The sequence below is a fragment of the Chiloscyllium plagiosum genome, chromosome 33, assembly GCF_004010195.1.
Source record: "Chiloscyllium plagiosum isolate BGI_BamShark_2017 chromosome 33, ASM401019v2, whole genome shotgun sequence".
NCBI classification, from domain to species: Eukaryota; Metazoa; Chordata; class Chondrichthyes; order Orectolobiformes; family Hemiscylliidae; genus Chiloscyllium; species Chiloscyllium plagiosum.
In genome coordinates, this window is record NC_057742.1 from 19740252 (window position 1) to 19765435 (window position 25184).

General features: G+C 37.8%; 1 protein-coding gene across 16 annotated transcripts in view; it reads right to left on the reverse strand.

Moving 5' to 3' along the window:
- hdac5 (histone deacetylase 5) overlaps positions 1-25184 on the reverse strand; it is a 330777-nt gene that overhangs the window by 116148 nt on the left and 189445 nt on the right. For 13 of the 16 annotated variants that reach the window (XM_043675117.1, XM_043675114.1, XM_043675109.1 and 10 more), the window contains 6 exons: positions 23068-23312; positions 20809-20953; positions 19312-19432; positions 15210-15331; positions 6316-6447; positions 2745-2857 (listed from right to left, as the gene is read on the reverse strand). In XM_043675117.1, the coding sequence (XP_043531052.1) occupies positions 2745-2857; positions 6316-6447; positions 15210-15331; positions 19312-19432; positions 20809-20953; positions 23068-23280 (846 nt within the window). In that variant the 5' untranslated portion in view covers positions 23281-23312. Of the gene's footprint in view, positions 1-2744; positions 2858-6315; positions 6448-15209; positions 15381-19311; positions 19433-20665; positions 20760-20808; positions 20954-23067; positions 23313-25184 lie in introns of those variants that run through there. The other 3 variants (XM_043675106.1, XM_043675107.1, XM_043675118.1) reach the window with 3 other exon arrangements.

Below are 25184 nucleotides of genomic sequence, written 5' to 3' on the forward strand. Positions count from 1 at the left end.
CAGGGATCTGTATGAGATCATCAACAAATTGCAATCTATTCTAATGAACCGGATGAAGGAGATGGAGCTCAGTTTGCTCATGCACCAGGATAGTCATTCAATAAGATGTCAAATGGAGACAGAGCGTCTGCAATGGGATACAGACAGGGGGAGGGTCAGATCGTCTGCAATGAGATACAGACAGGGGAGGGCAGATCGTCGGTAATGGGATACAGACAGTGGGAGGGCAGAGCGTCTGCAATGGAATACAGACAGGGGGAGGGCAGGTCGTCTGCAATGGGATACAGGAGAAAGTGAGGTCGCCTTCCTGACCTGCAGTCTTCTTCTTGACCTCTCCGCCTCCATCCTACTCCGACCTATCACCCTCACCTTGACCTCTTTCCACCTATCACATTTCCAACGCCCCTCCTCCAAGTCCCTCCTCCCTACCTTTTATCTTCTCCTGCTGAACACTCTCTGCTCATTCCTGAAGAAGGGCCTGTGCCCGAAACGTCGAATCTCCTGTTCCCTGGATGCTGCCTGACCTGCTGTGCTGTTCCAGCAATAAAGTTTCATAATCTGAATTTAATCCCTAAAGTTACTAAAGTGCATAGTGAAAGCTTCTGCTGCATGAAATTCAGTCTAACCAATGAGATATGCTTACCATCTAATTCATAGTTAAGTTGAACTTTTAAAATGCATTAAACTAAAAAGTCAGAAAGTTAACAACATCATGCCATCATACAAAACATTTTTGAGTCTCACCAAATTTGTAAAGGGCAAGAACTGTTTGGGACAATTCACTTACTCATGATGATTGCAGTTGAGGAATTACATGAAACCTAACTTTCAGATTCCTGCTTTCAAATGCAGAAACTCAAATTACATTATTCACCTAATCTGGATCTATGGGTGCTTTTGCTTGCATTCAGAATAAAACCATATTTTTAAAAGACATGGCAGCCTTTCACTGGAGACAATGGCTATTCCAAGTCGAATGATCACACAAATCACATTTAAATAGACTTCTTACACTTGATATTTTTAAACAAATTTTTTAAAACAAGAGAAATTAATATTCACTAACAGTAATCAAGTCTTTCTGACCACAAGAACTCCTAGTGTTAGGTACATACAGAGATAAGACAATTCAAGCAATCTGATCAACTGCTTAGATATAAGTACCCAAGTTATTCTCTACATCTTGGTCCAATATACAGTAGCATTGTTACACTGATCAACATTGTGCAGATTAGATTATGCTGTCAAAATATGTCTTCCATGACAAATTATTAGATACTGTGGGAAAAGGGATTATTAGTCAGCAGCCTCCAACTGTAGAGCAGCAGACATCTGATATGGAGACAATTGCATTTTCATATTTTAACCTCAAGAAGGATTTTGCAGAAAGTGAACAATCTTTATTATGCAGACACGCACACAAGTTTGCACAAACAAACACAGACACACTTAATTCTATTTCTATCAATTCAGTATTCCTTTTCAGGAACAATAAAGCTACCAGCTGCAAAATTTTGCTAAGACCTCAACATATTTCTTTCTTATTCAGCACTTTGAGCCCTTGCAGTAAAACAAAACTTCATAAATACTTAATAATAAAAAGCCACAACACAATTTTTATTCTGGATATCAGAGTGAATCATTCTTAATTGGAATGCATGCTGATTTGCCTTACATTTCAGGAAGCTTCCTTCATGTTCTAAACGTTTTTACTTTCAGTAGCCTCAAGGTTAACTTATTTGTGAACAGCACAAGAGTAACTGAGCTGAACATTCTAAGAGTTTAGCCTAACAGGTAAAGGTAGCAAGCTTAAATCATATGAAATATGTTTATCTGATTATAATCAAATTTGCTACTGAGTACATCACTTACTAAAATCAAACATAATCTAGAAAAAAACTTAAGAAAATAAATTACTGATTAAAATTTTAAATACATATTTTATGTTTTGTGACTGTGCATCAAGGCTGTTTTTAGGAGAGGGGTGCAATTGACAACAGTTAATTTTGAGTCAAAGTTGTATAGCATTCAAGTAGTTTACTCAGAGCTAATAATGTCATAAGTGACTTAGGAACAATAACCCATAGTGAATTAAACAGAAAGCTTTCTGCATGCTTGCTTTATTTTCAGTGCTTTCAGTAAATATCAAACATCGACACAATTAAACTACTCAAACTTAAGACGAGGTGTGAAATGTCACATGAACCTGAAATATATACTGCTCTGAAGTGGGCTAGCACATTATCAAACTCAGCCTAGACTGAAAAATAAGCTTTGCAAGTTCAGTTTTGTCATTCCAAACCCAGTTTCTACTGGTTTCTATCCCAAAGCATACAACTTGCAGCAAACTGAAAAAAAATACACTGTTGAAATTGTCATTGACTTCTGTGGCTGGGTTTAAAGTACATTGGTGAGGCAAAATGAAGCTTTTTTTAAACCATTGCTTGCAAATTATTTTAAATAAAATCTGTAGCTTGTTGCAGGATAATCTATAATATTTGCTATTTTTCACTGCAATCTTCAAGACTGAATTTTATGTGACTCGGTATCTATTATCATCTGACAATCCAAAAGCAGACTCTCAAATTATTTTCAATTTATGCACTTATGTATTGCAATGTTAACTAAAACACCAACATACAAAATGAATGCCTGCAGACTTTACAACAACTTAAAAATAAGCTAGTTATGACATGTTTAGAAATAAGTGGTTTCAAGATTTAATGGTAGGTACAAGTTATTACCTCAGAATGAATATTGGGTACAGAGCCAGTTGTTCCGTTCTCAGCAGGAATATTGTTTGAACTGTTCGGAGAACTAGGGCCAGACCCAGGTGCACTGTTACAAACTGAGGAAACTGAAATAATCAAAACAAAGAAACAAGCATGAAGGAAGCAGTAGCCTCATTATATCCTAACCAAATGCTCAAGACCAAGAAGCATAGATTAAAACTCACTATCAAAACAAGCGATGGTTACATATTCATTCAAGGAATAGTTTGCCATTTTTTAATTTCAAAAGATGAAAGAGCTTGAATGACTCACTGGTCAGGTTTTTTTTGACTTCTGCACTTTTCAACTAGTAAATTTCGAACCATTTACATTAATGGGTGGAAAATTACTGGGTGGCAAGTGCAGGCAGAAAATCATATGTACAATATTATCGTTTTAACAACCATCATGGATACGATAACTAGTTTTTCTTGGTTTTATTTAATTTGAGAATTACATTAAAATTGATACTGTAGTAGGTTGTGTAGCTTTATTTACAAAATGAAATTTCTTGGGTATTTAATAATTTCAAGCAGCAGGTTTTTCAGAGGACATTATTCAAAACCTGGAACTTGTCCAAGACTCCTGTGTAGATAGAAGAATAAAATAATTCTTGTGGCAACAGGACAACATGCTTTTTTTTTTACAAAAAAGGACAAACATAAAATATTTTTTCTGAAACCATTTAAACTACATGGACTATTGCCATTATAATAATCTGAGTACAAACTTCCTCTCTACAATGCTACAGCATTCATATTTAATATGGAAAGAATAATGGTACCCATTGCTGCTAGGCACCAAGTTATACAATGGAATTTAAAAGCTTTAAGACTGAAACTTGTTTGGTCTTACAAAACTTAAGCATTGCTGAAACAAAAACAACTTTGTTTTTTACATTCACCAGAACAAAACACATGAACACCAATTCAAAGGGAAACCAATATTTATAGTGCATGAGAAGAAAGTTGCTTCTCTGGGAAGCAAGGGAGGAGATTGCAGAGCCATTGGCCTTGATTTTTATGTCCTCCACCGCCACTCCCTCACTGCCCCATGCCTGGAGGAAGAACGCCTCATCTTCTGCCTCAGAACACTTCAACCCCACGGCATCAATGTGGATTTCACCAGTTTCTTCATTTCCCCTCCCCCACCTTACCCCAATTTCAATCTGCCAGCTCAGCACCATCCTCATGACCTGTCCTACCTGCCAATCTTCCTTCTCATCTATCCGCTCCACCCTCCTCTCCGACCTATCACCTTCATCCCCACCTCCATCCACCTATTGTACTCTTAGCTACCTTCTCCCCAGCCTCACCCCCCTCCCATTTATCTCTCCACCCTGGAGGGTCACAGCCTCATTCCTGATGAAGGGCTTTTCCCCGAAACATCGATTTTTCTGCTCCATGGATGCTGCCTGACCTGCTGTGCTTTTCCAGCACCACTCTAATCTTGACTCTGATCTCCAGTATCTGCAGTCCTCACTTTCACCTTTAGACAGAACAAGCCAACATACAAAGAAACGTTGCAATAATGATCTTGTACTGATCATTATGGCATATTAAATCTGGGTCAGAAGAGAGTCAGATACAGAGCAGTGACAAAACTGCTCCAAGGCCATATACTAACAATATATATCATATAACTGGCACAACCAACAAGACAAACCATATATGATTTTGTGAGGTGCTGCAAATCTAAACTAAAATAGTGTTGAGTGCCAGAGACAGAAACCCTGCTCAAAATGAACTCTCAAAGTTGCTCTTCCATTCTGTCACCATACAGAAAGTGGAATGTTGGACTACTCTACCAACAGACTGAAGACTAATTTTTGTACATTAATTTCCTTCTCCTGCATTGTTTTCAGTCATTTCTTTGCCTTCCCTGCCTCCAGCCACACAAATGGCTACAAATGGTTCAGATACTTTTTAGGATTTTCCAAAGCTAATGAAAAAGAATTTCACCCTACTTGGTCATTATGCTGTGTTACATCAAATTATTCAACTTTCAATCATATTTACACTCTTTATGTGGTCCCTACACCTATACAGATCTATATCTATAGCAGTGAGTAATGTTGCAAACAGAGAGTTAGGCTTGGGAACATGACAAGTTTGTAAAACTTGAACTAGCTGTTAACCAATTAGAACTGACTTACATGGCCCGATTGTATTCAGGTTGTACTAACAGCAAAAACTGAATTAAAACTAAAAATGATAAAATTAAAATCTGAGCTTCAAAACATAGACACGACACAATATACTAGTGAAAGTATCATGCACTGAGCACCATATTAATGAACCACATATCAAGTCATGCATCACAGTATATTGGTAAGTTTTCAATACATTTTGCTTAAATTATTCAATAAAAGAAATGCAAGAATTAGTTTTTGGAACTGCACAAAGAACGGTGAATTGTTATATTTATAAAATAAAGATCTGTTGCTTAATACAGGTTTTTCTGCTATAACATGGTGGTTCTGTTCTCATGCAAACCCGAGTTAAAAGAAAATCGTATAATAGCAGCACAATTTAAACTAATGGGGATGGAATCGCGGTATAATCAAAACACACTTCAAAAGTTCACACTTTAGAAATAGTGCCCCAAATCATCAATCACATTATAGCGAATTTGCATTAATGAAACGTGCGTTGTATGAAAACTGCCTGTACCTTTCAAGAATTGACTTTGCATTATTTGCACAGAATTCTAGAAGTCAGCTGTGACCAGACTTGAAACATCAACTCTATTTCTCTCCACAGATGCTGCCAGACCTGGCGAATTTCTGCAGCATTGTGTTTGCTTCAGATTTACAGCACTCGTACATTTTGCTTTTAGTTACTTGTGTGAGACTCTCAGAGAAAATGAGGACTGCAGATGCTGGAGATCAGAGTTGAAAAGTGTGGGGCTGGAAATATACAGCAGATCAGGCATCCAAGGAGAAGGAGAGTCGATGTTTTGGGAATAAGCCCTTCATCAGAAGCCTTCCTGTTGAAGGGCTCATGCCCGAAACATTGACTCTCCTGCTCCTTGGAGACTGCCAGACCTGTTGTACTTTTCAGTGCCACACTTTTCGACTGTGACTCTCTGAAGCCTCAAAGTTTATTCAGTGTGTGTTTGAGCCATATAGACTTGGAATGTTTCAAATTTGATCATGTTATCCTTGCATGAGGGTGGAATAAATCATCCACTTCTGATGATTACATTTCTGATTGCTCCCCTGTAATTTCTGAGGTTTGCTTCTCTGGATACAGATAAGGACAGAATTGTTTTTTTTGTCTTTGGTACTCAGCAGTAAAATCATGTTATGGTACATATATCTTGGACGAGACAATGATGATCCTTTGGCACCTGTGGAACTATCCTGCAGCAGTCATTTATCACTTTAACATGGCTATTTTAGCTTTTCATTTAAAACCAATTTTAGCAGCATACACAATACGATGGCAGCAAAAAATTACTACTGGATCGGGTTTAATTTAGCTTTGGATTATAAATAGTTGTCGGATGATGCATCACACTGTATTCAATTCTGCAAACTTACCTGTGATTTCTATAGCTCTCTTCTTGAATGTGCTAATTATTGTGCCATCTTTTCTCCTCAATAATGGGCTGCTTCTCCTCTCAGCCACCTTCTGTTTTAATCTGGAACGTACCTTCAAATTGGGTTCAGAAGCTGTGTACATTATTTCAAGAAAAAAAATTAAAACTTTGCTCTGAAAAAGTTTTTTTTTGCCTTAATAAGCAAGCACAAAGTGTTTAACATTAATTGGAATGAAGAAGGGATGAAGGCTTACTAAATGATCATTAATTGAATGACATCAGATTATTGGCTCAAAAATTTGCTTTCCTCATGAGGTATAAATTCTTGCAAGCACGATCATTTTCAGACCAGAACACATTTAAATGAATACAGTTAATAATTACTTTGCCACTTCTGGAGAACAGTTAAATTTGTTGTACCGTCCCATAAAAAATTAAGCATGCAGATCTACTGACTTCTGCTCTTTGACATCAATTGCAAAATTGTCACAAATTTATAATTATTTTTACACACATTAGATTTGATTCAATATTAAAAAACACAAACTTGAAAATACTGACGTGTCATTTTCATGAATACTATGCTATTTACCTTGATGAAATATTGAAAACAAACAAAAAGTTCATTCAAAACAACAATGCACATGGGAAAAGCTATTCTCCAGTGTCAGTCATGGGTTACTCAGTAGAGCATTAAAAAAGTGGTAAAATTTAGATTTGTACCCTTGTTTACATCAAAAGACCTTTCTGATCTTTTTAATTATAAAGCATCTCATATAAATTAATGCAAAGCAATTTAAAAACCTGAAGGATAACACAGGGTAGCCAACATTATTTCCAAACTGGACTCATTTGTGGGTGTGATTAAATAAGAAGAAAATATTCATTTTTCAGCTTGAAATCAACATGGATGAGGACAACTAACAAGTGATAATGAATTTTGTGTATTATCGATTACAAAATTAAATACTGCTTTGAGTAAAGAATTGCACAGCTTATATCACTACACATGTTCACAAATTACCCACATGGTTCACTAATGTCCCTTAGGGAAGAAAATCTACGATCCTTTACCTGGTCTGGCAGATACATGACTCCAGGCCCATAACAATGGGGTTGACAATGGGGTTGTCTTCTGAAATGGCGTAGAGAGCCACTCAATTCAAGGACAATTTGGGATGGGCAACAAATATCTCATCAACAATGTCTACAACCCATATAAGAATAAAAAAAATTGCAAGTTCTACCTTATTGTGAGAAAGTAAATGCTCAACAAATCGTACACTTGCATATACACATTATTTGCTGTAACCTACAAGATCACAGACTGAGATTCAGTATGCAAGATCATACTGATCAGCTCTTTCCTAAGTTGAATGGACACAATGGGCCAAATGAATTTCTACAGTGCCACAAATTTGACTGAATTATATTTTCTCCTTTGAAATCCCTGTTCAATTATCTTTTCTGTCTGTGTACTATGTATTATTCCTGAATAAATAAAAAACAGAACATAGGACTTAGGAGCAGGAGTAGGTCATTTGGTTCCCTGAGCCTGTTCTGTCATTCTTTAAACTCAATGCTGATCTGATTGTGCTCTTAAGTAACTCCATCTTCCTGTCTTTTCCTCTCCACCACCAACACCACCACACACATGCAGCTCCCCACATCCCCCACCCCCATCCCCATCCACAACTCCAACCACCACAGCCTGCTGTCTATCAATATTCAAAGCTGGGTTAGATAGAATTAAGTCAAAGATCCTCCCTCCAGTCATTTCTGATGAAAAAATAAATCACAGACTAAACTCTTTGAGCAAAAACATCATCTCCACCTTACAAGTAAACCTCTTATCCTTTAACCGTATCCTCTAATTCTGGTCTCAACCCAAGAGGAAACATTCGCCTTATATCCATCCCATCAAGTCCCTCACAATCTCATATGTCTCAATGAGATCACCTTGCATTGCTGGTCTAAATGGTATGTGCCAACCTGTTGAAATTTTCATTCTAAGATCAGCTTTCATCCCTGGAATGAGGTGCGTGAATGTTCTGTGAACTGCCTCTTAATGCAATTACATCCTTTTTTCAAATAAGGAGTTCAAAATTGTACACAGTATTCCAGAAGTGATCTCACGAAGGCCCTGCACGGTTGCAGTAATTCGGGGAACAAAGAAATGGCAGAAGAGTTGAATTGGTACTTCAGATCTGTCTTCACTGGGGAAAACACAAGCAAACTCCCAGAGGTAACAGTGGCTGAAGGACCTGAACTGAAGGGAATTTATATTTGCCAGGAATTGGTGTTGGAGAGACTGGTAGGTCTGAAGGTTGATAAGTCCCCGGGGCCTGATGGTCTACATCCCAGGGTACTGAAGGAGGTGGCTCGAGAAATCGTGGATGCGTTGGTGATTATTTTCCAGAGTTCGATAGATTCAGGATCAGTTTCTGCGGATTGGAGGGTGGCTAATGTTGTACCACTTTTTCAGAAAGGAGCGAGAGAGAAAGCAGAAATTTATAGACCAGTTAGTCTGACCTCAGTGGTGGGAAAGATGCTGGAGTCAATTATAAAGGATGAAATTACGACACATCTGGATAGCAGTAACAGGATAGGTCAGAGTCAGCATGGATTTATGAAGGGGAAATCATGCTTGACTAATCTTCTGGAATATTTTGAGGATGTAACTCTGAAGATGGACAAGGGAGATCCAGTGGATGTAGTGTACCTGGACTTTCAGAAAGCTTTTGATAAAGTCCCGCATAGGAGGTGAGTGAGCAAAATTAGGGCGCATGGTATTGGGGGTAAAGTACTGACTTGGATTGAAAATTGGTTGGCTGACAGGAAACAAAGAGTAGTGATAAACGGCTCCATTTCGGAATGGCAGGCGGTGACCAGTGGGGTACCGCAAGGATCAGTGCTGGGACCGTAGCTTTTTAACAATACATATTATGATATAGAAAGGTGGTGACCAGTGGGGTACCGCAAGGATCAGTGCTGGGACCGTAGCTTTTTAACAATACATATTAATGATATAGAAGATGGTATTAATAGTAACATTAGTAAATTTGCTGATGATACAAAGTTGGGTGGCAGGGTGAAATGTGAGGAGGATGTTAGGAGATTACAGGGTGACCTGGACAGGTTAGATGAGTGGACAGATGCATGGCAGATGCAGTTTAATGTGGATAAATGTAGCTCCACTCTTTGTCCACACTGACTCTCCAGCATCTGCAGTTCTTGCTATCTCCACTCTACCTGAGCTGAACTCCTTGGGATGCATGGACACCCACAGTGCTGTTACCAAGAGACTTCTGGGGCTGACCTAGTGACGGTGAAGGAACGGCGATATATCCTCAAGTCAGCATGGTATTTGGCTTGGAGAGGAATTTTTAAGTGATGGTGTTCCAATCTGCTCCTTTGCCTGATTCTTGTATCTGATTTTCCATGGAGGGAGAGGTTCTGGGTTTAGAAGATGCTGTTGAAGGAGAAACTTCTTCACCCAGAGAATGGTGTGTGTGTGGAATGCTCTGCCCTAGAAGGCAGTGGGGGCCCAGTCTCTGGATTCGTTTAAGAAAGAGTTGGATAGAGCTCTCAAGGATAGTGGAATCAAGGGTTATGGAGATAAGGCAGGAACAGGATACTGATTGAGGATGATCAGCCATGATCATAATGAATGGTGGTGCAGGCTCGAAGGGCAGAATGGCCTACTCCTGCACCTATTGTCTATTATTCCATTCTACTTATCATAAATGCTAACATTACATTTGCCTTGTTAATCATTTGCAGTATGTGCATGCTAATATTAGAGATGCACTTACAAACTTTCTTAATGCCGCTTTTAAGAAGATTCCTAGGAAGTATGCTGAAAAGTTTTGACTGACTTGTTTCTTGTAGCTTGAGTAAATATGTTTTCTCATCATCCTTCTTTTCACATCCCACTCTTGAATTGCAAGTTCAGAACTATAAACTCACCACATGATAATGATAAGCACAAATAGCCAGAAATACTGACTGTTTCCATCTCAACATCAATCTGAGATCAATGCATAACAGAGTGTCAACCTTCAGTACAAGAAATTACCTGACAGGATACAGAAAAGGCTATGAGTCTCAACAACATCCAAGTGAGAGTTGAGGTCTTGGGCCTCAAGATGAACCTTTACGCAACTTATTTTTGTACAGCTACAAAACTGGCTTCTCCCGAACAAAATGCAACTTATATTCTGCCAACAAAAAGTGGGACCAATTCTATTCAGTTCTTCCAATCCGAGCAACCTATCCTCAATCATCAGTAAAAAGATGAATGGTGTCACTCTCTGTGCCATTAAACAACAGTTAACTCATTCATAATCTGATTAAAGCTGCTCAGACTGAGTTCCATCAGGACCACTCAGCTCCAGACCTTGCGACAGCAAACACGGTGAAAGTGTAGAATTCCAGTGGCATCTTGGTATTAAGATAGTATTTGAATAAGCACCTTGAGGCCCTAATAAAGCTTAAATTCAATGGGAATCAAGAGTAACACTTTCTAATGCTGGGAAGGTCAAACCTAATACAAAGAAAAACAATCATTGTTAATGGGTGCCCATTGTTTTTGTCCCAAACATCATTGATATTCTCAGGTTCATGCCTTTGATCCACTCATCTTAACTGCTTCATCCATGACTTTTCCTTTATCATAATATGATAATTGACAATGTTCACCGCAATTTGCATTCTTCAGATTAAGAAGCAGTCTATGCTACATGTAGCAAGACCTGGAAAATATTCAGACTTGAGCTGATAAGTGCAATTAATATTCACATTACACAGTACCAGGCAATTATCACCTTCAATAACAGAATTTAACTATTGTTTCTTAACATCAAATTATCATCATCAAATCCCCTGTTGGCAGAATCCTAGAGTCACCATTTACAAGAAGCAAATGGAGCAACCATTTACCAAGTACAGCTGATACAAGAGCTGAGTAGAGGCTGGAAATTCTATAATAAGTGATTCACTTCCTGGCTTACCAAAGCCTTTCCCCCAGTTGCAAGGCAAAACTCAGAAGTGTACAAGAAATTTCCACTTACTTGGATAAGAGTAATTTCAACATCCAAGCAGCTCAACATCATCCAATAAAAACAAGCCCAATAATAACAATCCACCCATCACCTTGAATACTTACTTGCTCCACGATGAACACACCATAGCTGTAGTGTGTCTTATTTACTGGGTGTACTTTAGTAACTTACTAATGTTTCTCTGACAACACCTCCCATAACCTATACTACCTGAATTGGCATGTGGAAATATCACTACCTCCAACTATCCATAGCATTCTGAATTGGAAATATATCAGTGTTCCTTCATCGTTGATGAGCTAAAATTTTGGAGCCTCCTCCAGAATATCACTATGGTTTTACCTTAACCACATGGTCTGTAGTAGTTCAGAAAGACAGCTCATTACTACCTTCTCAAAGGCAGCCAGGAATGAGCAGCAAATGTTAGTTATTTTTTGTCTATTGGCATTCACTTGCACAGTCTTTTAGTATTCAAGAGAATTCAGACAAAGCAAATCCACTCCCGCTCCACACTCGTTTCAACTATCAAAATCCAAGCATAATACTAACTAGCATGTTATAATGCACGAGGTTCCCAATCCAAACAATTAAAGACCACATGATTCAACATTTTATGAACAACTATGGTTCTTCAGTCAGTGCAGAATTTGGGAGGGTGTAGGAAGGGTTGCATCTTAGAGACAGAAGCGTTCTGGAACTTCTCTTGATCATCTTTGAGAATCAGAGTGTTCAGGTAGTACTTCTTAAGCTTTTGAAGAGACGAAATATCATTTATCTATGTACTGGTCGGATTTCATGTCCATTTTCCACCCTCAATCTACACATTCTTCAATATGCTGGCTTGATGCTCATACTACTGAGCTCTCAACCCATTGTTATAGGTTCTAACTTTACAGTGGCAAGTTACGTACCTAAATTCAAGTAAATCTAGCAAGTTATGTACTTGCATCAGAAAAAATACCATGGAAACTGCTAGTATAGTGAGAAAATCCAACAGATAACATCACATACTTTAGGGAACGACCAAAATCCAAATACAGCTGATTTGCATGCAGCTCCAATCCTACACTAAATAGCAGACTCTCAATGCTATCAGTCAAAGCAGGATTGGTCAAAACTACACTTGTCAGTGTTGTCCCCATCTCTAAATCAAATACTCATGTCAGTGTGTAGCATATATATGAAAAAAAAGTCTGATCTCACCAGTATAGCGAGTTTATTAATGCTGCTGCAAAAATAACTTTGCATCTCAATTTCATCAATATATTAAATATCATTACGAACAGCAGATAATGAGATTAAAACTGGACCCAATGTTCCTTCTGCTATTACTGCTTAATCACTAAATTGTCTGCACCAATAATTTAGTGTCTTAGAATCATACAACACAGAAACAGATCCTTCAGTTCAACTTGCCCATGCCAGCCAAGTTTCCCGAACTAAACTAGTTCCACTTGCTTCCGTTTGGCCCACGTCCCTCTAAACTTTTCCAAATGTCTTTTTAAAAGACATTTGCCAATTGGATACAAAATTGACTTGATGGTAGAAGACAGAAGGTGGTTGTGGAGGGTTGTTTTCGAACTGGAGGCCTGTGATTAGTTGTGCTCCGCAGGGATTGGTGCCAATCCCTGTACCTGCATCTACCACTCCCTCTGGCAGTTCATTCTACATACGATTCACCCTCTAAGAAAAAGTTGCCCCTCAGGTCCCTTTTAAATTTTTCTGCTCTCACCCACAAAATAGCGTCTTTAGTTTTGAACTTCCTCACCCAGGAGAAAAGACCTTTGCTCTTCGCCTTATCTATACCCTTCATGATTTTATAAATCTCTATAAGGTCACCCCTCAACCTTCTACGTTCCACTGAAAAATGTCCCAGACCATCCAGCCCTTCCTTGTAACTCAAACCCTTCAGTCCAGGCAACATTCTGCGAAATCTTTTCTGAATCCTCTCCTATTTAGTAATATCCTTCTACAGCAGAGCGACCAGAACTGAACACAGTACTTCATAAGTGGCTTCACCAACATCCTGTACACTTCAAGATGATATCCCAACTCCTATACTAAATTGTCTGAGCATTGAAGGTAAGTGTGCAAAATACCTTCTTAACCACCCTCTCTACCTAAAACAAAGCTTTCAAAAAACTATGTAAGTGGAACTGTAGGTCTGTCTGATCCATGCCCCTGCCATTAACTGGATAAGTCCTGCCCTTATTTGTTTTAGCAAAATGCAATACCGTGTATTTATCCAAATTAAACTTCATCTGCCACTCCTCAACTCACTGGTCCAACTGATCAAGGTCCCTTTGTAATCTTAGATAATCTTCTTCAGTGTCCACTATACCACTAATCTTGGCGTCATTTGCAAACTTACTAACCATGCCTCATCCAAATTGTTCACGTAAATGACAACAGTGGATCTGGCACCAATCCCTGCGAAGCACAACTAACCACAGGCTTACAGTTCGAAAACAACCCTCCACAACCACCTTCTGTCTTCTACCATCAAGTCAATTTTGTATCCAATTGGCAAGCTCTTCATGAATCCCATGTGAACTACCTTTACTAATCAATCTACCATACAGAACCATGTCAAATGCTTTACTAAAGTCCATGTAGACAATGTCTACCACTTTTCCCTCATCAATCTTTTTGGTTTTGTCCTCAAAAAAACTTGATTAAGATTGTGAGACATTAAAATTGATCAGATTTTTAGAAAATTATGTGAGTGGTCCTGACATGTTGAATCCAAGCTTATTGGACTAGGAAAATTCTGATCATGTGTTGTGTCAAAAGCAGATAATCTTTGTTTCCCTCGTTTAGATGTTAAGTGCAGTTTGAGCATATATCATTTTGAGATAGGAGCTGGAATACCAAATGACTCAATGTGAAAAACAGAACAGTTGGTTACATTGTCATGGCTACGAACATATTGTCGTATTAAATAAATACCTTGCTATATATTGGTTTGGGACACAACTCAGCTTTTGTTGATTTATGTGGTTAACTATTGAAGTCATAATATGTCTGATATTTAAATGTCTTTTTTTCCATGCTTACCAAGTGTAATTAACATATTGCCTTCCAATTTATTTAATGTAACCAGGAAAATATCCCTTTTCTTTTGCAACAGTTCACAAATTCTGTTAGGAGTATATACTGCACTTTGCAGTAAAGAATTCTAATACGCTGCAACCTTTATTACCAATGAATGTTAAACAAGACTGCGCAGTTTTTGTTTAAATTCATACCCAAAAATTAAATTAGGGCAGAATCAATTCAATCTTCTAGGATGCAAAATGATCAGACTCCCAGTTTAATATCTAATCCCAGATTCCAGTATGTGATAGAATGCAAGATATTGAGTTACAAGTAACAGGACAAGACACAACAATTCCATGGAATAGTCAAAACAGTATTTATATGTAATGGCGTTGACTTTAAAAAAATGATTAATTTTCTTAGGTTACAAACACAATAAGAAAATTATCATGTCAATATTTTTACTTGACAATGGTGGCACTTTCAAACAAGAGTCCAAAATATATCTTCCCTAAATATTTGGAAAGCCTTTGTACTTGCATGCGTATGAGAAACATCTTAAAATGATATAAAACCATCAAATAAGTTATTTAATTTTATCTAGGTACAGATATTGAATAACAGAATTCAAAATGAATTGTAAAATATATTTTTGCCTTTTATCTGACTCAAACTTGACTTCAGTTTTAACATCACACTATTATTCTCCATAGCTCTATTTTAAGCAGGGCATTTAGCTATCAGCAGTTGTGAGTGGTTTAAAAACAAATTTCGTCAAATGCTGAGTACTCACCAGTTTTTCGGAGTGGAAAATCATCTTTTCCATCATATGATCCCAGCAGTGGGACTTTGTAGGTGGGAGGAGTTGTACTCTGGGGTGGGGAGCTCTGTTCCAGTGATGCATGGTGGGCTCCCCTGGTACAATCAAGGGAAAAGTATATTAAATGTACCATTGTAGATACAGCTGCATTAAAGTGTACATAAAAACACACAAATGGTTACTATATTTTAGTGAAGTTACCCCACAAAGAAATTCAATCCAATTAATTTCAATAGGATTAAACGTACAAGATAATTTCAGATGGGGGAAGCTCATTTAATCCATTTTAGTTAATCCATGCAGAATTTTCCTAAATTCAGGACTGCATTCATATAGTTGCAAAATGATTCCAGGCTTTTGTCTTCACTACTGTAGCCAAAAGTATGTTCAATATGTTGACGAATCACTGATTGAAGAATGTCTTGGCATCAGTCTGAAATTTACCATTTACGAGTTTGAACCTGTTACCTTTTAGCCTAATTTTTCACATATATTTTGCTGTTGACTACTCATTATACTTCTTAGTAAGGTCATCGCTTAGAAATTTGATATCAAGAATATCTTTTGGTCTTCTTTATAATGCAAATACCTACATTTTATCTTTTTACGGAGACTTTAACATTAAGCATTCAAGCCACTTCACAACAGCATTTTAAAACAAGTTGAACTTGAGCCACGTAGACCAATATGTAGGCTAATGGCAACAATAATTCAGGTAGATTCTTAGGTAGCATCTTAAAAAAATGAAAGGGGGCAGGGGGAAAACCATGAGCTTACAGTTCTCGAGGACAGAGGTGTCGTGACAATATTATTGTAGTAGAAATAAAGAGGTCCATGCTAATACTCCGAAGACACAAGTACAAAATCCACCATGGCAGCTGATTTAATTAATTAATCAACTGAGAATTAAATGCTATCGTGAGTAATGGTGTACATTAAGTTAACAGTCTGTCTTCAAAATCCCTCTACTTTACTGGTGTTCTTTAAGGAAGCAAATACATCATCCTTACTTGGTCTGCTCTATGTTTGACTCCAGACCGACAGCTATGTGACTGACTACTGCTTGCTTTCTGAAATCGCTGAGCAAGAAACTCAATTGTAGCAAATCATAACAGAAAAGTCAAAAAGCAGCAATACTAAATAAGTCTCAGCATCACTTGAAATAACTACATCATACTCTGCCCAGTCAACTCTCCTTACTAACATACAAGGCATGTGCCAAAATTGGAAGAGCTATCCCTTATACTAGTCAAGCAACGGCCTAATACTCACCAAATTATGACTTACAGCCAATGTCTCAAACTACTCCATCACTATTCCTGTGTCCAAATGGTAGGATACTCATAGTGGTTTACAGTCAGGAAGGTGTTGCTGAGGGAGTCCTCAACACCAAGTCTGGACCCATAAAATCACATGACATGGCATATGCTTCACTCTATCAATGTCAGCAAACCATAGATTCAATCCTGGTTGAGTGACAAATTAAAAAGCCACACCAAGTGTATCAGATGTACCCAAAATTAAGGTTCAAACCTGGTAAGTTAGAATACAAGACTTTATGCACATTGGACAGAGAGTACCATATGAGAGACAGATGCAAGTGATCACACAAGCAATGGATCAGTTCAGAACTGTACAGTTCCGCCATATCCAATTGTGAATGATAGTGAACAATGAAATAACTAACCAGAGCAAGAGCTCCAGAATATCCTTATCCTCAATGATTCAGAACATCAGTGTCCAAGGCAAGGCCTAGGACTTCAAATTATCTTCAGTGCTGAATTGATGTTCTATCTCAGCCTCTTCTTGGAAGTTCCTTGTTTCACAAATACCAGTCTTCATCCAACCTGATTCACTCCATGATATAAAGAAATTGTTGAAAGCAGTGGACACAGCAAATGATATGTTGCACAAGAACATTTCGGCAAAACGACTGAAAACTTGTGCTTCAGAGTCAATCAAATGACCAGAAATTTAATTGGGATTATCATATAAGTATTATGACAACTAGGACAGGTCAGAGGCTGGAAATTCTGTGACATGTAAATCACTTTGTGGCACCTCAAAGCCTGTCCATCATTTCCAAAACACAAGTCAGGAGTGTAATGGAATACTCTCTATTTGTCTGGATGACTGCAGCTGCAACAAGCTCATAGCCACCCTGGGCATAGCAGCCATCTTGATCTATATCCCATCCACCAACCCAAACATTCACTCTCTCTGCCGCTGGCTCATTATAGCATTTATGTACACAACAATGTAGATGCAGTGTAGCACAGCAAATTGTGAAGTCTCCTTTGGCAGTACATTTCAAGTCTATGCCCTCTGCCATTTAGATGGACAAGGACAGAAAATTTGTGGAATTACCACCAAATTGCTCTCTAATACACACAACAGTCTGACAATTTCTCCATTGATGTTTAAACAGACACCTGATGGTTCCTTCCCAACAGGACCATAGTTCACCTTTACTGGACTGACTGCACTAGTTCAGGAGGAAGCCACATTACCGCTTTTTCCAGGCAATTACAGCTCGCTTTACCAATGACGTTTGGACCATAAGAACTAAATTAAAGAAAGGCAGCAGATGTAGTCACCAGTGATGGGACAATGAAAAATAATGACTGATAACAGACTAGAATTTGAGGAAGGCAAGCATTTTGAAGGAATATGGTTTTGAAGATTTCAGAGATTGGGATGCCACAGAGGAAGTTTAAACTAAAGATAAGAAACTAAAAATTGAGTTTTTGTTAAACCAGGATCAAGGTCAGTGGTCGCAGAGTGAGGTGTGCAAGTAAGTAGCAGAGGTTTGAATGACCCCATGTTTATAGAACGCAGAATTGGAAAGCAGTCTACAAATGTCACATAGTCTAGTCTCAAGGTATCAATGACACAGATGAGGATTTAACAATAGATAAACCAAGGCAATACAAGTTAAATGATGTTCTAGAGCTGGGAATCTGCAATCTCTTCATTGGCATTAATGTGTGATCTAAAACTCATCTTGAGGTCAAATATGACACCTAGTTTAGCGTCAAATCTCTGAAAGAAGCTATATTTTTCCCATGCACTGTGGCACGGTGGCACAGTGGTTAGCACTGCTGCCTCACAGCGCCAGAGACCCGAGTTCAATTCCCTGACTGTGTGGAGTTTGCACATTCTCCCCATGTCTGCGTGGGTTTCCTCCGGGTGGTCCGGTTTGCTCCCACAGTCCAAAAATGTGCAGGTTAGGTGAATTGGCCATACTAAATTGCCCGTAGTGTTAGGCAAAGGGGTAAAGGTAGGGGAATGGGTCTGGGTGGGTTGCGCTTCAGCGGGTCAGTGTGGACTTGTTGGGCCGAAGGGCCTGTTTCCACACTGTAAGTAGTCTAATCTAAAAAAAACACTTCTGAGCCTCAGAACCCAGAATTGGACACAGTACTAAAAGTACAGCATGAAATGTGTGGCCTAATTTCACTGCGAAGAGTCACTAGACTCAAAACATTAACTCTACTTTCTTCTCACCGATGTTGCCAGATCTGCTGAGTTTTGCCAACAATTTCCTTTTTTGTTAAAAAGAATTGATCTGCTACTTCAAATTAAGCAGAACAGGACAACAGGACAAATTTATGTCTGAAATTCTTCAAAGAATGATGAGAACAGAATGGACCACTCAGTAGAACAGTGGAGGCAAAACTGTGGAATCATTCAACAGTTAGATAAAAAGTATAGTCTCATTTAGGCATGGATTGAATGGCCTTTCCTACCTGCATCGATCTTGTCATCACATGTTAATCTATTACTTGTTATTTCAATTTTTATTGCCAGGTGGCAAAGTGTAATTTACAAAACTAGTACCAGACTATTGATACAATTTTCTTACTAAGACATTTGTTGAGCTATTCTATCACCACATTATGTCCATAGTGCATGACAATTGAAAATAAATTGTCAGATTAAAGAAAGATTCTCTTTTTTCTAGAAATCTTTGTCAAAACATTTTTAAATTCAGAGTAAAAACTATGCAAAAGCATAAATCAAAGTTACAACATGCATAGCAGGTACAACCTATAATATGAATATACACATATAGTACCAGCTTTTGGGATGCTGAGGGAGGGAATGATTTAATCCACTGGTCACAGAATCCTTCGAAGCAGTTTTACTTAGCAGGAACTCCTGAAGTTTTAATTTGACTTCTGTACTAGCTATTGCACCTGAAGAGTAGAAGGAAAGCACAAATGCAAATTAAGATATTATAAAAATACATTTGGTGGTTTTGCAGTAACAATCTATTGAAATGTTTTTAGCAGATTGAGAAGTGTCAGTTTATTAATGAATGATGACAAAAATTTAAATAAAGCATATTTTAACCCATCTAAGGTAGTTGTTCCTTCCTATAATAATTGAGACCTGCATTAATTTGATTAATTAATATTAATGTTCACAAACTGTTCATGTAATCACCAAAACTGACTGTGGATTTTTGTCATTAAATACAGGACAATTAAGAACACTACTTTAAAAATTCATTATTCCATATCATAGGTTCTAAAAGTGTTAAAAATGTAAAATTTTAACAAAGAAATCTTTTTTTTCCAAAACAGTTCATTGTTATGAAGTTGTTGCAAAGAAAAAAATTAAATCATTCTTTTCTCATGAAAATATTACTTAGTTAATGCAGCAATGTATTTGCAATACTGTTCTTTTACAAAAATGTAGGGTTAATTAAATTTAGATATATGATTATTTAACCAAGAACAATTTATTCCACTGAATTGCATAATGAAGAAGTCATGCACTTACAAGGCCTATTTAGACTGGTGCTAGTACCTTATGAATTACACCCAGCATTGGCGTAATGATGCATTATTGGACCACATATTTAGGAAACAGTCTTTACTGACTGTTAGTTTCCTCCTTTGCAATTCTAAACTAATGTCCAATAAATTTTTATTTTGCATTGACTGTTATTATGTTGAGACTACAATGCAGCCGACTAGTTATCAAAAACTCAGAGATTGTTTTTCCCAGGACAAATTTATTGGCAGGTTTGCAACACCAGGATGTAATGTGGAGCAAATGACAGCAAAAGACAAATTAGTATGAACTATCTCAGAGCAATGTTACGAACTTCACAAATTAAAAGGGATATTGTTCAATTACCAAAATCAATGTATTTGTCTCCCTCCCACCAGATGAAAATACCACATTAAGGAACTAAAGAAAGGAAGGAAAAATAATTTTTTTTTTGTTAAAGCAAAGTGCCATTGCAATATATATTTACTTTAAATTTATTAGATATTTGGGTGCATTTTGAGGTTTGTTTTCTGAGATAATACAGTATTTCCTTTTTGATGTGGTGCATTGTGAAATACTTGAGGGTTTGATTAGCTTCAAATCAGCTGCAATGCATTTCCCAGACCGCCACGTCAGTGTAACTGAAATACCTGTCTCAGAAGTAAACTGTCTTGGCACATCAGCTAGGTCCTTTCAGAGATTTTCCACCCCATACTCTTAGAACTGCAAGAGCTCAAGTAGGGGGGCAGCTTTTGATTTAGCAAAAGCTCACATTCACATATAGCTTCCTTACTTTCCTTGCCTTTCTCTTTGTTTCGAAGCATAAGCAATTGTTGTTCCAGTCTCTGTTTTTCCAACTCTTCATGTCGTTGCTGTTCAAGTTTGCGTTGTTGTTCCAATTCTTGCTGACGCTTCACTGCTAGGATCTCCTGTTGTTGCTTGCACAAATGACATAGTGGGCCAGGTAAACAGGAAGCATATACTACTTTCTGAATTTAATGTATTATTGATTATTATTAATTAATCTATTATGTGTAAGTGTCAACAACCCAGGCAATTGCACTATCAATTATTTTAAAATTCATTCACATAGAATTGTATATCATTAGTTCAATTGCTGAAATATTGTGCTCAAAAACTCAGTTGCTGCCAAGAAATAGCTGTGCTGTGGAAGATGTAACATTGCAATCTTTGCTAACCAGATTAAACATTAAAATATTAAATTTGTACCTTTGGGCACAACCAACAATATAGACTCTCTGTTCTGTCACTGCTCACATTTTTTAGTACCTCTGCTTTTAAGGAATGTGTTACATGGCTACCTTCAGGTGGAGTTTTAAAAAATCTACATCGAATTTACTATTGTCAGAAGAATTAATTCAGGAGTTTAAACTGGCAACAGTCTATACTTAAAAGTTTTCACTTGGATTTATGCCCAATTAAAATATTAGCCACTCAATTTGCCAAATTTTTAAGTGAAGAACAAACAAAATGCTTTTGTTTTATATTGCAGAATAAGCTTTCTAGTTAATAAATGGGGAGATCAAAGCATTGCTATCAAAGCACTGCACTTTGGATCTCTAACTTCTTAAACCCGCAAGAATGTGCTTTTTAAAATCATACCGAGATTACCGAAGTTTGGAGTGGTACAGGGAATGGAGTAGAAAATAAATAGGATAAATTATAATAGTGGGATTAAAAAAAAATAAAAAATTGGCGACCATAAAATAAATTTCATCACTCCCAATGGAGTGGGAGGAAGGTGCTGCATGATTAAAATTGTTCTTTTGCAAATTGTAGCTTGTCTTACTATTCAAATTATTCAAATATAATTACACATTTAAGAATGCAATAATTATGTTCTTGCAGAATTAGCTTTTTCTGTTATTGTGAATTACATACTTAAATCTGTGAAGCAAACACAATTCAAGAAATTTTAGGATGTGATTTTCAACAGGACTTTATACTCAAAAGTAAGGTCCTGGGAAGTGTTGCTGAACAAACAGACCTTGCTGTGCAAGTTCATAGTTCTTTCGAAGTGAAATTGCAGGTAGATAGGATAGTGAAAAAGGTGTTTAGTATGTTTTCCTTTATGGGTCAGAGCATTGAGGGTAAGAGGTGGGAGGTCATGTTGCAGCTGTACAGGACATTGGTTAGGCTACTTTTGAAATACTGCATGCAATTCGGGTCCCCCTGCTGCAGGAAGGATGTTGTAAAGCTTGAAAAGGTTCAGAAAATAATTACAAGCATGTTGCCTGGGTTGGAGGATTTGAGTTTTAGGGAGAGGCTGAATAGGTTGGGGCTGTTTTCCCTGGCGTGTTGGACACAGAGGGGTGATCTTATAGAGGTTTATAATATCATGAGGGGCATGGATAGGGTAAATAGACAAAGTCTTTTCCCTGGGCTTGAGGAGTTCAGAACTAGAAGGCATAGGTTTAGGATGAGATGGGAAAGATTTAAAAGGAATGGAATGTATTAAGTGAGCTGCCAAAGGAAGTGGTGGAGGCTGATGCAATTACAACACTTAAAAAGCATCTGGATGGGTACATGAATCGGAAGGGTTTAGAGGGATATGGGCCAAGTGCTGGCAAATTGGACTTAATTTCAGCTATCTGGTCAGCATGTATGAGTTGCACCATAGGATCTGTTTACATGCTGCACATCTCTATGACTCTAACAACATTGAGAAAAAAATGGCAATTGGCACAAATAGTGAGATGAAGACTAATGAAATAAATTATATCCAAGAATAAGCAAGATAAAAGAAAGTGTATTAATTAAATAGTTTAGCAATAAGCATTAGCTTACGAGATTTTATACTAACTTTTGATCAGTCTGAATTCAAATCATTCACATTAGACTAGTCAGGAATGATATGGGAATACAATACAGAGCTGCCCTGCCTGTGTTTTTACTTGTTAATCTGATAAATTACATCCAATAGTCATACGTAATAGTGATTGTTATAGATAAAGCTGGAGTTAAACAGCGAGTGCAGTGTGATGTTAATTTCAGAATAGAGCGCAAACTAAACTGAGATCATGGGGAGTACCTTTAGGTGTTCCTGAATCTGAACCTCATGCTGCCTTGTCAGGTGTTCATGCTGTTTCTGGAACTCAGCAAATAATAGTTGTTTCTGGATCTGTTGCTGCTGCTTCAGCATCAGCAGTTCATGTTGTAGCTGCTGCTCACGTAGAAGGGGGTCCACAGTTGGGATTGGGATTCTGGGGTCTGTCCGCAGGTCAACTGGAGTAGCAGTCTGCATAGTCACAGGCAGGGAAGATTTAACTTCAACAGCTGCATGAAAAACATAACATACTTTAGCAAACAAAGCACGTTTTTACCACAGAAAGCTTCATAGACAGCCTCTTTTAAAAAGATTCTGTATACAGCTAACTTGAATAATGATTTTAGAGTCAGATGTCAATTGTGACAATTTGTAAAAGAAAACAATCCAAGTACTGTTAGAGACTGAAGAAATCTACCTCATTGGATGGACTAGCCAAATGGTATGAATGCATCACGGATGCAAGTGAATGAAATATCAGGCTTAGATTGCAGCATCTGCAGTGAGTTACAGTTGTAGAGTCATAGAGACCCTTCAGTCCAACGCGTCCATGCCAACCCGATATCCTAAATTAATCTCGTCCCACTTGCCAGTACTTGGCCCACATCCCTCAAGTATCAAAGCAATGAAAATGCAATGATGAGAATGTAATCTCTAGAAATTGCATGCTGAGCACAAATCCTTCAATATATTATTAATCAATCTCCTGTGAGCACTCACATGATTTTTTGGAGAAAATATGTTTTATTTGTAATGATTGAGAAAACACTACTTGTTATAGGTAAATTCTCTGAAGAAACAAAAATAGCATTTTCATAATTAAAGCACATAGAGAAAGATTAAAACTGAACATTATTTTGCTCTGTCAGGTGAAAGATCCCATACCATTCAAAGAAAAGCTAGAGCTTTTTCCACTGCTTTGGTGAAAAACATTGAAATAAATTAACTTGTCCACCAATCAGGAAATGTGTGCAGTTCTGTTCTCTAGGTTCCAAAAAGAACGTCAAAAGTGCAAAAACAAAAATTAGAATGATACCACAACATAAAGATTCCAGTGATCAGGGAAATGGATCTTGCATATAGGCAGGGGCAGTTTTTCCTGGAGAATCAGAGGCTGAGGGGTGACCTTATAGAGGTTTATAAAATCATGAGGGTCATGGATAAGATAAATAGACAAAGTCTTTTCCCTGGGGTGGGGGAGTCCAGACCGAGAGGGCATATATTTAAGGGGAGAGAAAAAACATTTAAAAGGGACCTAAGCAGCAACTTCTTCATGCAAGTTGGACTGAAGGGTCTGTTTCTGTGCCGTACATCTTTAAGACTCTGTGTACAGGTTCCTTCCCTTGGAAAGACAACAGTGTCACTGCCTGATGCAACTCTACAAAATTATGGAGAGATTCAACAGGATAGACAGAGAAGATGAATCTCCTTGTGTTTCGATCCATAACTAGTGTGAGTAAATATAAAATAGTCACTAATAACTCAGAATTCAGTACAAAACACTGCTCAGACTAGTGAAAATATGGAACTCTCTGTCACATGGAGTAGTTGAGACAAACAGCTTAGATGCGTTCAAGTAGAAGCGTGTTAATCACAGGAAAGAGAACGGAATGAAAGGAAATAATAGGGCGAGATGGAAGTAAGATGGGAAATAGCTCAGACTATTAATGACAACAAAAATATAATAGACCAAAAAGAGTGTTTCTATGTTCTAAGTCAGCAAATGGTGAAAGAGTATCCAATGGAGGGCGCTGCTGAGAAGAGACTGAGGAGGATTCTAGGAGGAGTTGACTCCATCGCCAGCAACAGCCCAAGAGCCAATAAGAGGCAAGCGATAGCGGGGCAGCCATTTTTGGAATTGCCATCTTGAGAAGGGCTGCTTTGACATTGATATCCTGCTGGAGGTTTAAGTATAGGCTTTGGTGAATACTGGGCTTCGGGGGGAAGGCTATCAGCTGTGTAGTAAGGCAGTCGGAAGAGGAGTGAACTGCTGAAGGCACGAGGGCAAAGGAGAAGTAGAAGGAAACTGAACAGTGATGTCACAGCCAGCAGGTAAGTGACTGGTAAATAGTTCTTTTCTTTTCTCTTTGCTTTGCTGCTGT